Source organism: Poecilia latipinna, unplaced genomic scaffold, assembly GCF_001443285.1.
Source record: "Poecilia latipinna isolate Pla-1442-1.1 unplaced genomic scaffold, P_latipinna-1.0 Scaffold437, whole genome shotgun sequence".
In the NCBI taxonomy this organism is placed as follows: Eukaryota; Metazoa; Chordata; class Actinopteri; order Cyprinodontiformes; family Poeciliidae; genus Poecilia; species Poecilia latipinna.
The window spans coordinates 165,444-187,719 of record NW_015113053.1 but is presented as its reverse complement, the minus strand read 5'-3'; the positions used below and the strand labels follow the sequence as shown (position 1 = coordinate 187,719).

Sequence of the window (22,276 nt, the reverse complement as noted above, 5' to 3'; positions counted from 1 at the left end):
ATAGAGTTACAGGGCAGCATCTAGGGGCAACCAAAGACTTTGGTTGGTTGCCATTTTTGAATGGATTTAAACTGACCCCACAATACCAGCAACACAAGGTACATTTGCTATCCCAACGCTGGAGATGCACTTCCAGCTTTTTATATACTGTCGTGCGTTGGATGAGTAATGCTTACTGCTTATGATCAAACCTCAGTAAGGTGTCTATATGACCAACATGCCAAAGACAAAATAACTCTTGACAGAAGAGAAGATATGTTACTGAAAAATAGTCTTATTTGAATTGTTGTAGACATTACTCAGTTGATATTTACTTCTTTCTTGAATTTGTATCAATGTCAGCTAAGCTACCTCTACCGGCGGACATTTTTAAAGGACTTTTGATAAACCAATAGACTAAAAGATTTTGTGCATAAGTGTATCAGATGTCGCTATGTTGTAAAGGGAGTAATGCAGTTTTCTGTCTGAGATGTGCAGTTCTGACATAAAGCAATTGGTCCCATGAGCTTTTTAATTTTTGTCATTTAAAGGAACAACTTCACTGATAACATCTTAAGAGAAATGCTGGTTTGTCTTAGCTACAAATTAACTTTGTGTTTATGGGAATTTTTAAACTATTGTACCAGAAATGTATTTGTGAGGTCAGACACTGATGTTGGGCAAGAAAAATTGGGTTTGCAGATAAGTCAAGCTTCTCCATACTTTATCTAAACCTTTGTGGACCTTGCTTTGTGCACTGGTCCCAATTATGCTTGAGCATCAACTTTCTTCACAAAGCTGGGAGCATGAAATTGTCTAAAGTGTCTTGGCATGTTGAAACATTAAGAGTTCAATTAGAGTGAACTGTACAATAGTAAACATGATGCAGGCAAAAATGTTTCATTTGGTCATGTAATGACAATTCAGTTTGAATGGGTGAGCAAATACATTTGGCATACCTAAACTGAGAACTTTCTTGTCAATTATCCTTTAAGTGTCAGACAAACTTAAAGGTGAGAGTAAGATGATTTTTTTCCCCTCTCCAACTGTTTTGTTATAGGATCTATGCAGTGAGACCGGATACAAGTTTGTCTGTCTGTTACACTCCTGACTTGCCATGTGAGGTAGTCACAGATTTGGATCTTCTGACTTCAGGCCTGTTTGCACTGCACGGTCGGGGCCTAATCTTTCAATTAGCCCGTATGGCCCAGTCCCACCACACTCTGGAAACCCGAGAGCTGTGGTTCTATTCGGGACAGCCTGGCCAGCTCTCTTTGAAGTCAAGGCCCCAGGGTGATTATGGAGATGAGTCATCATTCAGGGCTCTCAATCAGAGATTGTTCTAGATCAGGGGCCTGCAACTCCAGGTCTCAAGGTCGGGTGTTCTGCAACTATTAGACGCGTCAATGGTCCAACACAACTGAAACAAATAGCTGAATTGCCTCTTCGGTATAAAGTTACGTTCTCCAGTCCTGCTAATGACCTGATTATTTGACTCAGGTTTGTTGAAACAGAGATCCATCTAAATGTTGCAGGACATTTGCTCAACTAACAGTACACCAATACTGTTTTGAAAAGAATGCTATGGGGAGACTTGCATCAAAGATTTTATCTGCAAAACTAACATTGACACCAAAATGACACCTCCTGCTGCCCTGCAATCCCAGTTAATTTTTTCTCTACAATCTTGCTTGTGCAAGATGAGGCCACTTGCCATTTCTTAATTGCCAGATCAAGTTCACTAAAGAGAACTTTAAGTACAAGCAGAAAGTGACCAAGCCATAGAAAAAACTCTACCCTACTGATTTTATTTGTACCAATCATCCCTTATGACTAGATGATATCAAAATAGAAGGTTTCCAATGTTAAGTGGGCTCTCATTCTAGTGCAAAGCCAATATTTTCCATGTTCAAGCCATTTTGTAAATTCTTTTTGACTTAAAATCTTAGATGAAAAGTTAAATATACTCAAGTTTTAAACATAGCATTTAATTTGATACGTCTCTTGCAGCCGAGCATGGTTTTAATACTTGAAGTGATTTGGTAGAAATCAATTCGGTTTTACACTACATGCAGTCTTTTAACAGCTCATTGGTCTCAAAAAGTACAGACATGGTTTTTGACAAAAGTAGTTCCTTCGGGGCACAGCAGTGGAACAGGGGCAAAGCGTGACGCATGTATGTAGGCCTTAGGAAAGTGGGTTGTGAGAGAGAGGGAAGACATGCTGGTACTTGAACCTGTGCCATCTGGACTGTCTGTCAAATATCAAATAAAGTCCTCTAGAGCAGACAAAACCTTTAAAAAACAAACAAACAAACAACAAAAAAAAACAGTCAGGCTGGTGAAGATGGCAATGTAACTGGTCTGGTAAAACCTCCCATATCGACTGTTACATAACTACTGTTATTGTGCCTGCAGAAGGGTAGTGACAATAGATCACCTTCCCTCTACACTAGGCCTGCTTCAAAAATGGCAAAATATCACATTATCAAGCCAATGACTGCTTTCAGATATTTCCAAATAACACTCAAAACATTGATCTTAAGAGGACTCCTTACTGCCTCAGTGACATTTGTGAGTGGCAGGTGGTTCACATTCATTACATCTCTAGGGTGGAAAGAGATGTCACAAACCAGAGTTACATAGTAAGTGTGAAGTTATGGATAGTGGAACTTGTGCCACATTTTTCCGATTATGCTGCTGTCTGTACTTCATTCTGCAATGCCAGCTCCATTGTGGAAGCACGCATCATTGAAAGATATGGACTCCTACAGAGATTTATATGCGAATGGCCAGAGGTGGTTTGAAGAGTAGCTGGTGTCTTAATCATGCTACAGTAATACAGGAGACATTTTCCCCTACTATTGATATAAATCAACCTAAAAAACTAAGAATGATCATCTTTTGAAACTTTCTTCTACAGAAGGTTGCAGTAGATCACTGGGCAAATGGCTTTATAATAAAAAACGCAGTACTTGTTTGGGTTACAGTAACATTTGACAGTTGCAGGTTGTAACTACATGAACCCAGATACAAAAACATCCAACTAGAGAAAATAACCTTGAAACAGACTCAGGCAAATGACATTAGCAAAATATCAAAACACTCAGTGTCTTATCACCACTGAAAGAAAAAATGTTTACTTTAAATATCTAGCCTGAAGACCTACACTAACCTATTTAATAGGTAATAATGGAGCTACTTACCCTACTGTCTTGTGGTGTGCTGCTTCTGCTTTGGATCTTACTCCAAGGACTTTAATCAAATCTTTCAAGAACAAAGGGCCCCAGCTCTCTAAAATTGATCAGCGTAAATTATTCTTGAGGTATCTTTCCATTACAACAGGTCTTCACAGCTTTATTTCAAATTTTGATTGATCCAATTTGGAATTGGATAGTGTTTCCCCTACAATTAACCAAGGGGGATGCTCTGCCTCCCAAGAATTGATCACAGTCACAATGTAGTAATTCTAACATCATGCCATGTTGTGAGCAGTTACTGTCTATATGTGGTCGCTCGCCTACTTTCAGCTCTCAAGCTAGGTTCATAGCTGACACACTGAACTAGGCATGAGAATGTGACCCTAATCAGCTGTCTCAGGTGCAGTTGTATGTGTAACTCCGAATTTTTGTCACTCGCAGATCGCTCCAAACTGATCTGCGTGTTTGGAGCCGGTTCGCCTGTACCCATATTTATATAATCCCTACGAGGGCTCATTTTTGTATAATATAGGACCAACGTATGCATCAAATATAACGGCCGTATTGCTTGCTCAGCTCATGCAAGCTCAAGGTCAGAGTATACAAAATAGATCAAGTGCAAAAAAATCCAGTCATCACTGAATAAAATCTTTTTGACTTAGCTTGGCTATCTGTGGTGTAATACTCCCCCTAGCTGTACAAGACTGAACTAGATTAGGAAAAACATACAAGATAGTTTGGCAGAGACAGAAAGATATAGTAGATAAAAATTGAGAGACGGAATGACACAGATAAAAAAAAAAAAAATCACGATTTTTAAAAAAGCCTGACCTGCTGATTTCAATTTTGTCCAACAGAAATTACTTTGTGCTAATAAAGCAATAAAGTTGCTAAGTTTGCAATAAAAAATGGTAAAGTCCATTTTATATCTATATAAAATGGCAAAACCAAACCGGCACTCTAAGTGCAGAGCACCATGCAGTGGAGAGAATCTACACATAAAAAAAAATGGAATTGTTTGATGTCCTTGCTACCTTTGTGTGTACGAAGTTATATTTTGGATTTCTAAAAAGTAAACTAATTAAAACGATTTCCAACTAGACATAAAATGTTGACCACATAACCAGAAGCAAATTCATCTTACTGGAGACCTTGAGCATTTTTGATAAACTCGTGGCAAAAAATGCCTTCACCAACCCCTAAATTCTGAACATAAAAAGTTTGAGTTTGACATGTTCTTCAGTTTCCAATATGTGAAATTATTTTATAACATGTTTTAAAAAAATTCTACCAACCAATAACAGCCAGTGCGCTCTGCCATTTGTAAATGATGTACCATTATCCATTACGTGTAAAAACCCCTACCAAATTTTGACAAATAAAAAAGACTGCTTTAGCATTTTACATCTAGACTTTCAATAGTGCAATGTAATTCTACCTCTAGATCTGAGCTGATCCCATGTGGGGAAAAAGCAGTGGGTTCCCTAGGAAGCAGTGGACTTTATGGTGAAGGAATGGTCTACTTAATTTACTAGCATCTAAATAAGAATGATGAAGCCAAACCAGAGTAGATGTGCCATGAGTACCTTGATTGCATATGGAATGAAAATTGTACACTAGGAACATATTTTGGTTTTAGTCTGTTTATAGTCACTACAGAAAATAGGGACTCAAAGCAAAACGTCAAGCACTAAAGCATGTTATCTTGATCATTTTAATTACAATCTAATGTTTGACAATGCTGTATTTTTAAAAGGACGAATATATGCATACACTAAAAATATTCCAATGCCATGATGCAAGTAAAACAATGAAAGTACTCTACAGTAATGTATATCACTAAAAAATACGAGAAGCCAGCTGACCTGCAATCCAAGATGGAGGAAGAACACTAGCGAGTTAGAAATAGTCTGTCCAACTTCTCAATGTATATTTGAAACAAAAGTATTTTGTACAGTCCCCACCTATACCTTTTGTTTCTTACACAACAGCTTTTGTTTCTGAGTCATGAGAAGCCTGGTGCTCAAGAAATGTGTCCAAACATGAGAACGTCTGAGTGCACTCAGTGCATTCATAAAGAGCCTCAGAAGAACTGCCTTTCTCATTTTGTTTTTGGTCCATAGCATCCTCCTCCATGTCTTCTGGATGATCTTTTTTTAGTTCCTCATCTACAATGTTTCCTGTGCCAAGAGATTTCTGTCCATCATCATCTGGTTCTTCAGGGTCCAGGTGAGCTTGAAGATGAACCAGAGGGGATGAATTCTTCTCAATATCAGCTGGAGTCTTGGAACACTTAGTGGGCTCTTTCTTGTGATAGCGCAAATGTCGTTGGTACACACACAAAAGTCCAAATTTCTTTCCACACTCCTGACATTTGTAGTTAACTCTGCCAGCTTTTCCAGTTTGCTCTGTGGAAGTCTGTTCATTGTCAGAAGATCCTTTGGTGTTGTCTTCGGGATTGTTTGCCTGTTTCTCATCATCAGCAGAAATAGATGAAGGCCCATTTTGTGAATTTGAGTGCAACAGTTTTAAACCTTCAGCTTTGTGGTACATGATCACATGTCTTCTTAAATCACAGCGCTGTGGAAAATGTCTGCCACAAAATACACAAGTGTGCATTGTGCCTTTATGATATCTCATGTGTCGAGACAAACTACTAGAGTGATTGAAAACCCGATGGCAATGCTTGCAAGGATGAAGTTTTCCATTTGGATTAGATCCTCTCCGGCTGGTATTTGGTGGCATAACTCGTTTTATGGGCTTTTGATATTCCTTATTCATCTCATCTATTTCCTCCTGAGTTTGATGTGTGACATGATGCTCCTTTAGACTTGCCAACCTCTCAAAACGATCTCCGCATAGGCCACATCTATACGGTGTGAATGTGGGTTGCTTATTGTTTTCAATACTGCCATCTCTTGAGATTTTTCGTCCTCCATTCCTAGTATCATTGGATGGACCATTGGTGTGGCAGTTTACAAGCTCCCCATCATCAGAATGCTTTGAATTCTCTTCAGTTTCAAAATCAGACTCCAACTCCACATCAAGCTCCTGTCCCTTGCAATGATACAACGAATGTATTTGGAGGTCTGACATCCAAAAGAAAATCAGCTTGCACTTGTTGCAGGGATATGCCTTTTCTGGCTTTTTGTCTTCCTTACTGTCTGGTCTACCCAAAGCCTTGGGCATGGAGTGACTCTCTTTTTGATGAGCATTGAGCGCCTCAATTTTAAGGAATCGTTTACCGCAGTGACCACAACATCTGGTTTTTTCATTGACATGATCTTGAAGGTGTTTCTTGAGGTTGCTTTTATCTTGAAAGATCTTGCAGCACAGAGTGCACCGAAAGCCCCTTTCGGAATTCCCATATTGCTGGTGACGGTGCAGACTCTGTGTCGTACTAAAAGATCGATTACATATTTCACAACGGCAATGGTTCTCCTGAAACACGTCCGAGCTCAAGCCTGGTGGCCTGGGTCTTAATGAGTCTTTGTTTGAGAAGGGCTGAGAGTTCTGAGTTGTAGTAGTTGGTTTCACAGGTGACGGCAAAGGTGATGACGGTCTTTCGGGAGGCATAGGTGCGGAAGAAGAATTTGAAGAGCTTACAGAATTCAACTGAGGCAAGCCATTTACAACAATCAGCGTACCATTTTCTTGAAGCACATATTCCTGAGGAATATCAAATCCATTAGATGAGCCATCAAAAGAAAAAGACTCCAAAGGTCCATGATTAGACATGTGAGCCAATATACTGGCGTACTGACTGAACCCATCACCACATTCCGTGCAGATGAAAGCACTGGCTTCTCCTCCCAACTGCGCTGAAGCAACAGTATTCACAGCTGACTGTTTTTCCATGATAAAACGATTCTGTCCGTGTACTGATGGCATCACTTTTGAACCTGAATATGCAGCTAAATCTCTATCCACCGATGGGCAAAGATGTCCATGGGAATCAGTGAAGGTTCTTTGTCCAACAAAATGATGAGATGTCAACTCCTCAAGTCTTCCACTTTGTAGCACCTGGAAAAATAAAACAAATGTATATGAAGACCATTGAAATGATTTTGGTAGTTTCACACATTGTGTAAATCTAGTGAAGATGGCTCCATTTAAAAAACAAAACCAAAACCATATGGCTACAGTATTGGCTGACACAAATCCCCCACCTTCAGTGTAAATGACAAGAAGCTGTGATGTGGAAGCACATAGCAACCTTTTAGTAAAACAATTGAGAAACTGCAAGGGTCAACGACAGCCATCCTTGACCTTCCACAAATCAACCACTCAAGATGACCTCACAACAATGCAATCCTTACACAAACATTGATTTTATGGTGTTACAGTCTGCAAACACCATAGCATTTATTTATTGAGAGGATGAATAGTTCTGATTGGAGGCATTTCCAATTACTTGGGGGGCCATAACTCTTCTGACTGGCTGGATTTTCTAATAAAGTCCGGTGACAGCCAGTACAAGACTTGGCCTAGGAGGAGAAAAGAAGACAGTGAAGGAGGAGGATAGAAAAAAATAAAATTCTTATTTGTCCTCCTCCTGGTCTTCTTATTCTACACTTTTAATCGACACCACATCCCCCACTCTTCTGCTTCTCCTTTTAGGCCAGTGTTTTTCAACCCTGGTCCTCACCGCCCCCCTGTCCTGCATGTTTTAGGTATTTCCCTTCCGCCACACACCTTAATTGTATCGCTGGGTGATTAACAGGCTTCTGCAGTACTTGATGGTCATGCAATCATTTGAATCAGCTGTTCTGGAATAGAGGGACATCTAAAACGGGCAGAGCAGGGGGGTGGTGAGGACTGGGGTTGAGAAACACTGTTTTAGGCTAAGTTCTGTGCTGGCCTTCACTACATTTTGAGCTGAAAGTCAAATAAATCAGAAGAGATACCACTCTGAACTTATAGATATGTCCACTAAACAGGGAGTCAACGCAATTTTCCAGCGAGAGTTCGTAAACAGGTGAAGGGGACGTGTTGTACTCATCACTGTGCTGCTCTCATAGGCCCGCAGACAGATGGAAATGCCCGTGATCAGAGCTATCCACTCTCTTAGGAAGTGAATTTGGTCGCGATCTATAAATCCAATCAATAAATGCGGTGTCATTGGTTTGCCAGTTTTGTTTCGTTTCTGCAGGAACCTGATCCCACATGATTGAACCTGCAATAAATGCAATCAAATTGGCACAGAATATGTTTCCCTTTTGACAAAACAGTTCCAATGAACAGCTACAAATAGAAAGTATTCAAAACAGCTGGACTTCAACACCGCTTATTGTTTTAGTCTTTTCAGAGAAAACAGAGATGACAAGAAGGTGTCCAAGTGCTGGCTTGAAAAGGTTTCTTGAACTAGGCTGGGAGTGACAGCACTGCCGTCAGCTATAATAGAGCCCAACATGTCCTGTCCCCTTCTTAACGCCCACTCACCTGCCCAGTTTCATGGTTACCTCCCTTGGGAGCTCTGAGTGAAACAGTGAGAGGTTACTTTTCACTACCTACCATGCCGTCTTGCTATTTCTATAAATAACAGAGATGGGGAGAGGACATATGCAGTCTGTGTAGAACATGCAAGGCACTGTGATGAATGTTTGCAAAGAAAAGTGAAATAAATATGGTTTTGTTTAGCTTACTGCAATCTATATTGTCATCACATTATCCCACAATGATACTATGTGCTACATGGTTTCCAATATTAAGCAACCATAAGCAATGCTGGATCCACACTTGCAAGATGCACTTTGGTTGCTAAAGAATTGTATACAAAAAATCTTTGATGGAGAAATGGTGGTTGATCACTCCAATAGACTCAACACCTTTTGAGTTATAACTGTATTGCTCAAAGATTTTCTAGAAAAGTTGCACAATGCCACTACAGCTATAACCAATGTTTTATCATTATCCTATTTTTCTATACTGAGAACTTTAGGGCCAGCTTCAGGTCCCATTCATTGCCAGACTAGTATCTCTAAAATGTTAGTGACAGTTCTGGTTAGGAATGAAATTGCCTGGTTTGGGACCAAAAGCTTTTGTTGTACAGGATTACCAGGGTTTCATGATATCAAGCTGAACACATTGTGATAAAAAAAACAAACAAAAAAAAACAGTAGCAATATATGTTTTGCTACATATATTGCAGCAATTAAACATCTGCTGGCTAAATATTACAACAGCGTGTAAAACGCAAGTTCATAACACTACGAATACATTAGCCCAAAAGTTCCCAAACTGTGGGGCGCGCCCCCTAGGTAGGGCACCGTGCCATTGCAGGGGTGTTGGGGGCGCGGGATGGATGAAAAAACAAAACAAACAAACAAATAAAGAGAAACGGGAACCCAAGATGTTACTGATCTTGAGTTTTTGGTACTGAAAGTGCAGGCTCCTTTCCCAGCGTTGATAGCAGTGGTGTACAGACCTCCAGACTAAAGTTTAAGACCGTTCACACAAAATCTGCTAAGTCTTTTAGATTCACTCGGAATAATGGACTGTAGTCCTATAATTGTGTGCGGGGATTTTAGTGAAAACCAGCTATGTGAAGGAAGAAAGCCGATTTTGGAGCCGTTTCAGTCCCGCTGGTATGCAGAGCTTGTCACCTCTCAAACTACAGACAACAACACTCTGCTTGATCTCATCATTATTTCTCAGCCACAGCTCAGTCTCCCTTCTGGTGTCCTGAGAACATATTACAGTTACCACACCCCTGTTTTCTGCATACTGTGCCCTGGTCTGTCATGAAGATGCAAGGTGAGTTCCACAAAATTCCACTCATGCTTACTGTCTAATTTAATGTTATACAGTAAAGATTAAATTACAAATATTGTTCATCTTGTAAAAGAAACATGATTTTTATTGTCACAAGACAGCTTCCTTAGAAATGAAGTAACATTTGCTTTTGACACACAATCCAACATCAGTACAGCTCATATATATTTAATTTATTTAAATTACATTCTGTCAACAGTGATAGTTTTAATGAAATAACTTTCTTTCAAAGTATATACATTATTCCAGATCAACTTATTTAAAGGAAATATATTTTTCTGGCAATTTTTTGAGATGACTATACTGATATTATGATATGAATTTCATATCCATTTTCTGACTTGGCATTTCTCTATTTGGCTTTGGATTTGTGAGGGTAAAGGCAAAGTCAGAAACATTTGAGGTGCTGTGAAAAGCTGCTTTAAAATCATAGAAGTCAAGTACATCAGAAAATATAGACTTTAATGCAACTCAAACCTTCTACTGTAAATTTACAGATACCAGCTGAAATCCAGGCATTTGTAAAAGCTAAAAGGCTTCAGTTTAAGAACGACTTGTAACTGCATTTGGTCTTGATGTATTTTTTGTGGTTGGGGTGGTTTTGTGGTTGTCTTTGTTACAACACCTTCAAACTTTAACAATGGCAGCACCAACAACATCTCATAACAATGTTCATGAATTTCAGGTCCAAATCACACTCATCGGTGGTGGATCACACAACTATTACATGCAACATAGAGACTGCTATTCTATAATCTACAACCCCAGTCTGTCGTCAAAGACACCAACATCATCTGACCCCTTTGGCTAATCCGGATTCCATCTCCATTACTGAAGTCATCAATTCAATCACTTCACTTCCTGCCAGAGAACCAAGGGATTGACAAAACACAAAAAGGTTATAACTTTTACAAATATATATTTTTGGATTGCTTAATTTAACTATTAATTGGGACGGCTTAATAAAGGTTTAGCCCATTTAACCAGCAGACATTGTTAAAGTTTTAATTTAACTTTGTATGTTGTTTTTCTACATTGTTTCTGTGCAGGTACTGCTGGGTTCAGTCATTCAACTTTCTGAGGTCTTCATAATGTCAAAAGAAAAACAACTTTGAAAAACACTGACCAAAAGCAAGGTCTTAGACTTCATGGAAGCCCTTTCTAAGGTATTTGATGATAACACAAACACATGAGCCTTGATTTGTAGTTTTATAAGATTTATTGTCAATTCAGAATATTCAGAGGGACAATGATTCATCTTTGCACCATTTGTTTCAGTTGAGTGATCAAAATTGGGTGATTTGACTTCAGCTGTTACAAGTTTATCCACAAGTTCAGTAGATGTATGGAAATGTAGTTTATGAACAGATGCATGTAATATTGGTGCTGCAATACTTGCAGCAGCTTTTTTGTTTTCTGTGTATTGCATAGCATTTCTTCAATTGGAAGCGTTTTCACTGTGAAGTGTGACAGGCTGTAACTCATACATGCACCCTGGTTGAATGCTAAGCATTCTGAACAAGTGCTTGATCATGTCAATCATGTCAGAAAGACGTGTGAATTTCAACATAATTGCAGTTCCACCACTTACTCCAGCAGGCAATGACATTCCTGTTGAGTTGCAAACTGCGATGACATTTCCTAGAATAACTAGCAAAGCATACTGGACCTCTGCTGTCAAACACTGCAGTCAATGTTCAAAGCTCTGAAGATGAGCTGCATCAAATGTGCCATATGAACAGTGGGGGAAAAAAATACTGATTTTCCACCCTTATTTGCAAATAAATTCTTTAAAAATCAGACAATGTTTTGCTGGAAGAAGTTCATCGGTAGCTAGAAACTCGCTGCTTATGTGCCTTTCTCTAGCATCTGAGTACACTGCATGGCCCTTATCCAGTAAACTGTTAAGATCTGCTTTGGTAATAATTTCATCCTCATGAACAAATGAAAGGAAAACTAAACTGTTACACACATTGTTTGTTTCTGTACGCCTGACTTTTGGAAGCACAGACACTGCTCACTGTCGGGTGTCTTTCATGGTTCCTAGCTTGTCCACAAGGTTGTTCTGAAGTTTCTCCAGGATGCGGCCTCTGCACATTTCCAGCCATGGTTACCTGAGGTTCAGTATGGATTACGTGCTGTACTTGAGCCTCTGGTACTGACAATGTTTGATAAGTTGTTTTTAATCACATCTTCATAAGACACTGCATCTGTCTGATCCTCACACGCTGGACATCTGAACAGCTGAAACAGGGACATGTACCTCTTTGACGCTCTCAGAAGCACCCATCCTCTCTTTTTGCCGCCTTAGCTTCTGGGACTCCGAACGTTTACCTTTCCTTGGCATTGTGTTAGCTGATTAGAGCTTACGTATATTTTATCCACAAACAACCAACGTTCAACCTGGAAACACACAAAAATAAATAAATACTTAATATACCTTCATTAAATTTGAAAAGGGTAATGATATACAAAGGTTAAAATATTTTTCCTATATATGAAAGTGACAAATGACTAACATCTTCATATATGTTATTCATTTGTTCAGTCAATTGAAAACACTGATCACTTAATTCTGTGAAAAACAGTATTTATTTCACTTGTATTTTGAAACCAGATTAGTTAATGTATGTTATTGTCAGTAAGGGGATGTGCAGAATAAAACACAATAATGAACAAAAAATAAAAGCTCCTCTAACCATTGAGTTCTTGTAAATCTAAAGTGTTATGATTGATTTTAATTTATGCACAACAAATAAAGCACAAACAGAGTATATCAGGTAACATAAAAAAAGTTCATTGTAGGATACAAACTACAGGTTTTTTTCTCTCTCGCTAGTAAATAAATCAGATCAGTGATAAATGTTAATGACAAAAGCTTTAAGTATTTCCAAGAAATTTGTTAGAGAATAACAATTAAAAGAAATAAACTAAGTATAATAACAATAAACCATGGTTACAACAAACCAGATTTTATACTACAACTATATTAGACATCCGCAGTTACACTAGCATTTGTATTGAGCTGCTACTGGCAGCTGGTATAGACGGTCATCTATTGCCTAAAAGTATAGCTGCTCTTTTGTAAAACACGCTTTGCAACAATAACATGAGGCGTACTTTGAGTGGCTGTATTAGTCACCAACAGCAACTTGGTAAATGCAAACGTTTAAAGATATTTAATTTTACCTGTACGAAGATTAAGTAGAATTCACAGTCAGCGATGAAAGCGAACGAAGGGAGGAGAAATAAGTCCGTGAGCCGTACTGACATGGAGAGGCTCAAGGGCTGCGGGAAATTTAGGTATCGACCCAAATAGAAATTATGGAATTAAATACGTTTCTCTTTGATGCAATCATTGGAAAGTTACATTTACATATTATTTATTGAGTATATGTGTGCATAGTTAACACCATGCACTTCAATTGGGATAAACCTAGTCCTATTCTTAACAATACAATGTACCACAAAACCAACAGCAGGCTTATTTGTTACTTCAGTTAAAAAGCTAGTTTAAATTGCCTTTATTAGTGTGAATGCCTATAGCATTCACACTAATAAAGAGAAACAGGAACTCAAGAGTGTGAATGCCCCTCAGCAATCATAAACAGTAGCACGTGAGACCAACGGGCAGGTGCAAGGACAGCCCTCACACTCAGTTTAAGTGCATCAACTTAATCTGACTTTACTGTCAAAGTTACTTGTAAAAAAATATCTATTTAAATAAAACACTGGTGGGGGCCACGTAAAGCCTGGTGGCCCGCCAGGCTTATAATACACTTGGGGAAACCCCTCCAGACAGAGAAGAACGGGAGCTTTTTGAGCATTTTATGAAAATAAAATGGACAATTCAAATTCATTAGCAAATCTACAAAAAGATTATAGCTGTCTGTAACTTCTCTAAAATTCAAATGATTGAGAATAACCAGTTTACCCGATAGCCTGCTATTTTAACACAGGCTTAAACATCCAAACCCTAACAGCAGAAAAAAATGTGGAAGTTATTCATTTAGAAGAAATTCCACTATATTAGATTTATTGCTATTATGGGATAAAGGGATAAAGACTCTTAAGGACTGAATTTGGACTACCCTGTTGTAAAAGCTCCAGGACAGCAGCTTTTTATGACTGGACTTGGGTTCCCCTGATTTAAAAGGGAAGAAAAGCCACAAAGGAACAAGCCTGAGGATTTGTTTGATTATTCTGTGAGAAATGCAGATTTAATAACAGACTGCTTAGGAAATCTTAACATCATTATTTTTGTAGGACTGACTCAGCACCAACTCAGGTAAGTTTGTTTAAGTAGTTAATCGAAAAAGCCAAGCTGTATATTCAAACTAACTGGTTTCCAGTTTGGCTAAATTTCTGGTTTGACAGAACAAAGCTCTAACATGTCTAAACATGGCTACCTGCTTCTCGTTTAACTGTTGTACATATAATCAGACCAAGCTAAACTTATGGTAAATAAAAGTGTACCCAAACTGAAACAAGTCTGTTCCTGTGATCAGTGGAACATTTGGTTACCAATAGATAATAATTACATCAAGATGAGTCCAGCATCTAAATCTGAAGCAACCCCTAAAAAGCTGGGGCATGTTCAGTACTTTCACTCTGTTAAAGAGTTCAAGAAGTAAAGTTGTTATTCTAGGCAGTGTTTCAGTTTTGACTGCCAATCTAGGAAAGAAATTACAGCACAACAAGTAAAGCATTTATGTTTTGTGGATAGGTAATGAATGATTGATTAGTTCATGACATCCTGTTTTTCCATTCTTGATTACTTTCACAAGTTAGAAAGGAAAATTACTTAGAAAAAGTCAAATACAAAATGATTGCGCTCTCAATAAATATTTAATCACATCCATTCTTTCCCTCTCCTTCTCTGATGGAGTTGAGAGCAGATAAAGTAGTTGCTACATAGCTACAGAACATTTCGTCAGATCGCCCTTGAAAGATAAAGATGTCACCACAATTATTTTATCAAACACACTGTTTACATGCAAGAATGCCGCTCTGGAAGAAAACCAATGTATCATGGATTATTGGAATAAAGTTGGGCATTTAATTCTTGGAGCACTCAATCATTGTAAAACCATACTGAGTTAGGCAAGTTCTTATTTCTAGTACTGCTCACAATGCTTCAAACTTTATCTAACTTTTGCATACAGAATCTCTTGTTACAATATGCTGTGTTTTTCTATCATCAGTCTACAGCAACGAAGAGAATTTGCCATGTAAATGTTCATCCTAACTTGATGCTTTATGTGTACACAAAGAAATACCTGGTGCACAGAATGTATGTGCGTGCGATGTATGTAATCTAGAGAGTCAATGATGTGGCTAAATGTGATCTTTCCTAACCCATGCTTAATTCCTTTGAAAATAAAAGGTCTCAAGGCAAACCACATATAAAATACATAACCTCGCACCTGGCAGATATACAAATGCATCCAACCTTCATTGTTTAGATTTCTAAACGTGACACACAGACGGTGTAAAAACATCCCTCCCCCCACTATTTTATAGCCAACAAAGCATTGACAGGATTTCTTAACAGTTATCAAAGGAGTAATCTTCTTGACATTAATATTTTTACAGCAAAAGATTGGCGCTTTCTGCACTGCTGCAGCGAGAATTAATATGGACACATTGTGTATGCTAGAGCAATCAACGTTTACTTTATTTAAGCTGGACTTAACATGCAGCACAAGACGACACAATTAGCAGGCAATAATCACCGAATGAAAGTGTAAACCCAGAAAAGTTTACGTTGCTTTAAGCATCCCATTGGAGTGATAAATCGTGAGCTTATTGTGATCGGAACGGCTAACTTTAGCTCCTCCTAGCTAACTCTACATCTGGAAGGTGGAGACGTTCAGCAATTTTATTTAAGAGTTAGACAGCTAAGTTACTGAAACCTAATTCCAACTATCGGCTAAGTTATGACTTACCGTGAAATCTCGTACATCACGGAATACGGTGACTAACAATATATAACACCCAGCTAAAAACCGATGTGCAGTGATAGCCTCTTAGCTGAATTAGGCCACGGTGGCTCGACTCCTCCTTCTTCTGTTTCCATCTTCTCACAGTGTAACCGGTCAACAGAAGCCTTACCGCCTCCTAGTGTTTATTTGGGGATTTAGACAAACATCAGAACGGTAATCTATTTTTCGATATGCTTTTACGAAACGGCGTCTCTAAAACTTCACTTCTTCCGTACATATATTTTACAATTGATATATTTATATGTAAAATTTAAAATTCCAAGTTTTATAGCATTGTTCAGTTTGGTGATTTAAAAACACATTTTTTTTTTAGGAATTTTAATTTTGATAACTCACTTTGTTTCCATGTTTTACAGTTAGGGTCCTTACATTTATGCTATCATAGCATTTACTTTTTTCTAAAATATGTGCAAACCTGACCATGGACATCCCTTTTTTTTGACCATGATGAATCCATCATATGATAGCACATCATAGAGAGAAAAAACACAGTTTCAAAGCTCAAAATTTGAAACATCTGAAGCCAACAGCATGAAGTGTATTCTGAAAGCATACTAAAATGATCACATTCAATGATTTTATTCGAGAGTTAGTACATGACAATATATTAGACATAGCATTGAGATAAAATATCTCAGTTTTTCTTATGGGATTAGCACATTGTAAAAGGTTAAATAATCTCCACTAGAATCAAAGAAAAATAACAAGCAAAATCTTGCAAACAAAACTGCCTCACTGACAATAATAAAACTGACAAAGTTAAGGACCAAAACAGATCTTTCTTTTTCTGACAAACAGCTTAGCTAAAGGGGGATTTTTCAAAAAAAAAATTCCCCCATTGTTAAGCTGTTTGTCAGAAACAGCAGAAATAGCTTTATTTTTACACCTAAAAATGAAGTGGCACCTTTAGCCTTCAATTATGGAAAAATCTGAACATAGATAAAGCTTTTCCTGTTAACAGTTTCAGAACCCTGGTGTTTTCAACACAACCTTCCAGCCATACACAATTGCTGAAAGATGCCAGTTATTACTGAGGAGTTACATCACACACTTCAGTAAATGCAAGATGTGTCCACACAGTGTTTTTGTCACTTCAATAAGTGCATCTTTCTTTCTTTCTGGAATAAACTGATTCTCAAACATTGTGCAAAAAAAAAACATTAAATTAAATTGCTTGGGCATTTACAATGAATATATGAAATACAATTAATATATACATAAAAAATATTTATTTAACAGTAAAATTAAAAGCTTGGTCTATTGATAATAGCATAATGCAAGTGCACATGTCAAATTTACAAAATATCAGAGTCATGAGAAATGTTTATTTGATTTTGTCCTTCTCTGAAATAGTCATTTGTATACATCACATCAATCTTTTTGATAATCAGGCCCAATTATAATGTAATAAAGCAGGGATTTTGTAATAGTTATTCAATCCTTTCAGCTGTGTAGAAAATTCAGTGCTATTTCTACAATTCAGTATTGTGGTCAGATCTCTTGTTTTCGCTGGCGCTGGTAGATTTTGTGTAAGTGTTGATCTCATCTTCCTGAAATGCAGACTCCAACACCTTCAGGATGGGTTTGCAGATTTTATCCTTGAAATCCTGGCCTATGAATATGTACAACACTGGATTCAGGCAGCTGTTAATGTAGGCCAGACACGTGGCGAGTGGTAACCCGATGCCGATGACAAGTGCCAGTGTTTCGCTTTGGCTGTCTGGATCAAATCTTTTCAACTCAACAATTGTCATGATGTGAAAGGGAGCCCAGCACAGGAAAAACGTAATAATGATGGTAGCAATTACCCTAAAAGGGCGGCCTGATCGCTTGGCCAATGTGGGGCTGTTCCTGAGGCGGTGGATTATGATGGAATAACAGGAAAGCATAACACTGAAGGGGATGATGAAGCCCAGGAGAACACGGGTAATGGTCATAGATCGATGGCGAAAATGTCGCAGTTGAATCACATCTGGATTGGTATAATTATTGGAGGAAGCATAATTATTGTAGCAGATGGTAATGTTACCGTAGCTCATATAGGAAGCCTTCCTCACGTTCCTATGAATCTGAGCCCAGACCGGCCACACTATGGACACCAACCTGTCCACGCTGATCGCCACCAGGGTGTAGACGCTGGCGTACAAATTTAGGAAGTTTACTGTGCCGTTCAGCTTGCACATGAGCTTCCCAAATGGCCAGTGGAAATTCAAAGCCTGGTATGTAATGCTCAGGGGGAGGAAGGCCGTAAAGAGGAAGTCAGCCACAGCTAGGTTGAGAAACCAAACTGTATTAACGTTTTTTTTCATGCGGAAGCCGGCCACCCAGATAACCAGTCCGTTTCCAAACACCCCAAGCACAAACACCACGCCGAAAACACTGAGAGACAAGATGTGAAGAGACTTTTTCAGATTTGCATAGTAGTCTGAGGAGGACATGGACTCCTGCGTGTTGTTGATTTGATGGATGGACGCGTTTGTATCCATGGCTGTCCTGATACCTGCAGAACAACATGAGGGCAGAATGAACACTAATATATTGCAAAATAGATTAGAGATTAGTTACTCTTAGCAATTCTCTTTTGCAATGTTTAAGGTGCAGAATCAGACCGCGGGTTTAACTAAAGTATAATAAGAGCTTCTAGAAATGCACCAATAAGAGAAAGGAAGGCTTACAACCATATTGAAAAATAACATCTGATCTGATGAGGTCTTTTAGATTTAAAGTATCTTTTGAAATTAATCTTTGAACAGGTATTGAACATACTTTTCAGTAAGAACCACGTTTCTGTATGAAAAATGTCATCTAATAGCCGGATGTATTACTGTAATGTTCTCATTATTTCTAAACTGAAAATTATCATCTTTAACATAAATAAAGGCTTTCAAATGTCCATGATGAAGTTCCTGAAATAAATGGGCTTTTCTTAATTTCTTAAATGGGTCTGTATTTCCAAAGTCTGGCTTTGGCTTTTTTTTTAAATGGTGTTAGGATTAAATGCAAACATCAGTCAACATATGAGTTCCCTGGAGATTCTAGATCCCAATTCTAACTATTGAGACCTACAAATTATGTAGCTATACTGTTTTTTGTTTGTTTGTTTTTTTGGAGTGTCTACACTTTAGCTGTTTTAAAACTCCATATAAATAAAGCTACAGGCAGAAATAAGTTCAATACATAAAGCACGCACTCATGTTCACGGGGAGAATATGAAAACTGCACTGAAAGACCTCAGCTGTAGAAGAAGATGGACAATCAAATAATAAAAATAAGATCACACTTATTAGCTCATTTGGTTAATAGTATAATTTTTTTTTATTTAATTTGTCCTGTTGCCATGGAAATTAGAGATAAAGAAACAAATTTTACCTCAAAAAGGACACAAATCAGGTTTAAAATGTATTAATTAACCAACATACAGTACCTTTTTTGAAAGCCTCTCTTGTCTGATCTTGGTTAGTCCGTGGTCAAGTTTGACTGATAAAACACAGACAATGAATATCAATTTATCCGTGGTTGATAATGCGTCCGCCTACATCAAGGCGGACCCAGATGCCATGCAAAGTACGCATTTACATAGTCTTCAGCCATCCTTCAGGAACTTTATTATTAATAAAAGGTTAGAACGTTGAATATTTTTGCTTTAAGATGAAATCTAATTAGAAGCTAATCTGCGTCTGGATACTGTTGTTGTCTGGATACTATTGTTAAACTAGGAAATAAGTTTGGGTTAATTGCTGGAGATATCTTAAAGTTTAATATTATAACACAAAGTAAGACAGTAAAAGACGGACCTCTTTTTTTATATACATGTAGCATTTCAAAGGAAGCACAGGGACACCAATTTGCTAAAGACATTCCTAAGATATTGACACCTTAATGCACATTAATTTGCAAAAAATATATTTCTTGATAGCAAACGACAATATTCCTAAACTGTCTTCCTTTGACTTGAAAAAATAGCATGATTGTGCCTTTCTCTGACATTAGAAGCAGATTCTTGCTTGGTTTGTCACTTCCGTTTTACATCTGTAACACAAGTTGAAGAGTTTAACATCTATCAATATTTTACATGTAATGTTCTTCAATTTGACCACTTCCTCACTTCCACGCAACATAAACAAAGAAATTTGTCTATTAGACAAACTGACTCAATCTTGATCTTCGCAACAGGTTTGACCCTGTAATGGTTTGGTCAGAAAAAACTTCACCATACTAAACTCTCAAGGCACAGTTTCCACAAACCCCACTTTGTAACCTGACCCTGAACATATCAAACTGATCTTCCTTCCTATTTTTTACTGCCGGGGTATGTTAAGGTTAACCATCTGGCCATTGCTTTTCTATGCTATTATTTTCAAAGAAAAACGTCAACGGGTTAACACAGAAAAAGACATTTCTAAGAACTTTAGATGAGACCATTGTGTTTCAACAATCTGGTTAGCAGAGATGGTTGTGCTCTGTAGGACTAAAACAGGAGATAACATTTCACCCCTGTAATAGTTCATCTCTTACATAAACGCCATGGAAAGATATCTCAAGTAAATTTAAGTCTGAACTGGTGTGCTTTGGATAATTTTCCTGCTGCCTAACTAAGTGTTTGGGTTCATTAACCAGTGGTCATACATTTTTGTCAGGAGTTTTCAGTTGAGAACTAATCAGTGATTCAATAAGTTATAACAAGTTGTCCTGATTCTGAAGCCACAATGAATGACCCCCTTTTTTTTCATGGGGTACCTCCTGGTTCCATATTGGGCCCTTTACTTTTTTCTCTACATATTACTGTTGGGATCTATCATAAAATAAATCGTCACAATGTTAAATCCATTACTATGCAGATGACCAATAAGGCCAGGATGCAGTAATCTGCTTTCTCTCTGCATCTCTGCAGTCAAACAGTTGTTGAGTCAGAACTCTGTTTATTAATGACTAAAATACAGAGAGGATCCTATCTGGTGGCAAAGCTCTTAGTGGTCTGGAAAATTCTATCAGTGGCCATGTGAAAAACCTTGACAAGGCTTTACAATGGATTTTTGTCATGTACACCTTCTAATGAAGGCTTAAACTTTCTTTAATCATTTTGACTTGGAGAAGGCTGTTCATGCTTGTATCAGTTTAAAAACATGACCTGAGGCGTTTGGCAGTTGGGTTATCAGTTTTGCGGAATTGCAACACATTTCTTGCATGAGTCATCTTTGAAACATCTTTGAAACGTCACCAACTCATGCAGAATGCAGCAGTTCGTCTTTTACACAAGACTTTTAGATGGGACGACATCACACCTGTCTTATCCTCTCTGCTTTGACTTCCTGCTTTTATTATTTGTTTTAAAGCCCTCAATAGCCTTTATCCTCCTTACTTAGGGTTACTGAGCTTCTCATCTTGCCCTCAGGCTTTGAGATCAGACAATCATTTCCTTCTTATAAGTTTCTAATACTAAATGCAAACACTGGCGTGATTATGCTTTCTGCGTAGTAGCATCGTGATTTTGAAATCAGCTCCCTTAGATCTTCGATCCATAAGCAAATTTAGTCCCTTTAAATCAAAACTTAAGACTTTTTTATTCTAACAGGCTTTTTCTACTTAAATGTGTGGTGACACTTCTGGTTTTGTTTGTTTGTTCAGTTGTTGCTTTGTTGTTTATGTTCTTTTTGAGTCTGTAAAGCACTTGATTGATTGTTTGAGTTATCGAAAGAACAATTACTTTTTCCACAAAAGGCCAGGTTGATTTGGATAGCTTCCCCCCCCCCCTTTTTATCTCTTTTTTGTATTTACTGAAGTTATTACTACCCAATAACTACATTTGTTTGCTCATCTTAAGCAGCTGAGAATGACAAGAAACCAAAGACAGAATAAATCTCCAGAGTGGGGATTGCTTTTTACACAACACTGAATCTCTGTAATTATTCAAAGTGTACAAAAAATGTAATTATTTGTGTATCATTACAAAGTGTAATTGTTCTATGTACATGGAAACATGGAAACAATATGGTTTGCTTACATGTAAAAAAAAAAACAAAAAAAAAAACAGAAGTAGAGGTGAGATGCGTACAAACTGGCAATGACATAAGATGATTCAAAGCTCTGACACAACAGATGGGCGAAAATCTAAGTCAAATAAAAAAAAGGGAGGAAACCTTAAAGTGATGCCATGATATTGCACAGTCTTACATTGCCCAATCAAGAAGGGAGAAGCAGCCAGACAACTTGCTGTGCCACATTATTGCTTTGATATTTACTTGATTCATTTAAGAAATATTAAAACAATTTCTGGTTCATGAATGACATTTATATGCGTCCAGTCAATTTTCATAAGTAA

General features: G+C 37.8%; 2 protein-coding genes across 4 annotated transcripts; both read right to left on the bottom strand.

Moving 5' to 3' along the window:
- Positions 1-4,861: 4,861 nt before the first annotated feature.
- Positions 4,862-16,056, bottom strand: si:dkeyp-84f3.5 (zinc finger protein 2). Of its 3 annotated transcripts, XM_015038309.1 has the most exons (4): positions 15,901-16,056; positions 12,216-12,355; positions 11,974-12,066; positions 4,862-7,201 (listed from the first exon to the last, which is right to left on the bottom strand). In XM_015038309.1, the coding sequence occupies exons 2-4, from the start codon at positions 12,297-12,299 to the stop codon at positions 5,159-5,161; spliced, it is 2,220 nt and encodes a 739-aa protein (XP_014893795.1). In that variant the 5' UTR covers positions 12,300-12,355; positions 15,901-16,056; the 3' UTR covers positions 4,862-5,158. The 3 variants fall into 3 exon arrangements, with proteins under 3 accessions (XP_014893795.1, XP_014893796.1, XP_014893797.1); XM_015038310.1 differs by lacking the exon at positions 11,974-12,066; XM_015038311.1 differs by lacking the exons at positions 11,974-12,066; positions 12,216-12,355.
- A 456-nt stretch (positions 16,057-16,512) lies between these two features.
- Positions 16,513-18,704, bottom strand: LOC106951048 (chemokine-like receptor 1). The gene has a single exon (XM_015038308.1). The coding sequence runs from the start codon at positions 18,441-18,443 to the stop codon at positions 17,430-17,432; it is 1,014 nt and encodes a 337-aa protein (XP_014893794.1). The 5' UTR covers positions 18,444-18,704; the 3' UTR covers positions 16,513-17,429.
- Between the last annotated feature and the right edge of the window lie 3,572 nt (positions 18,705-22,276).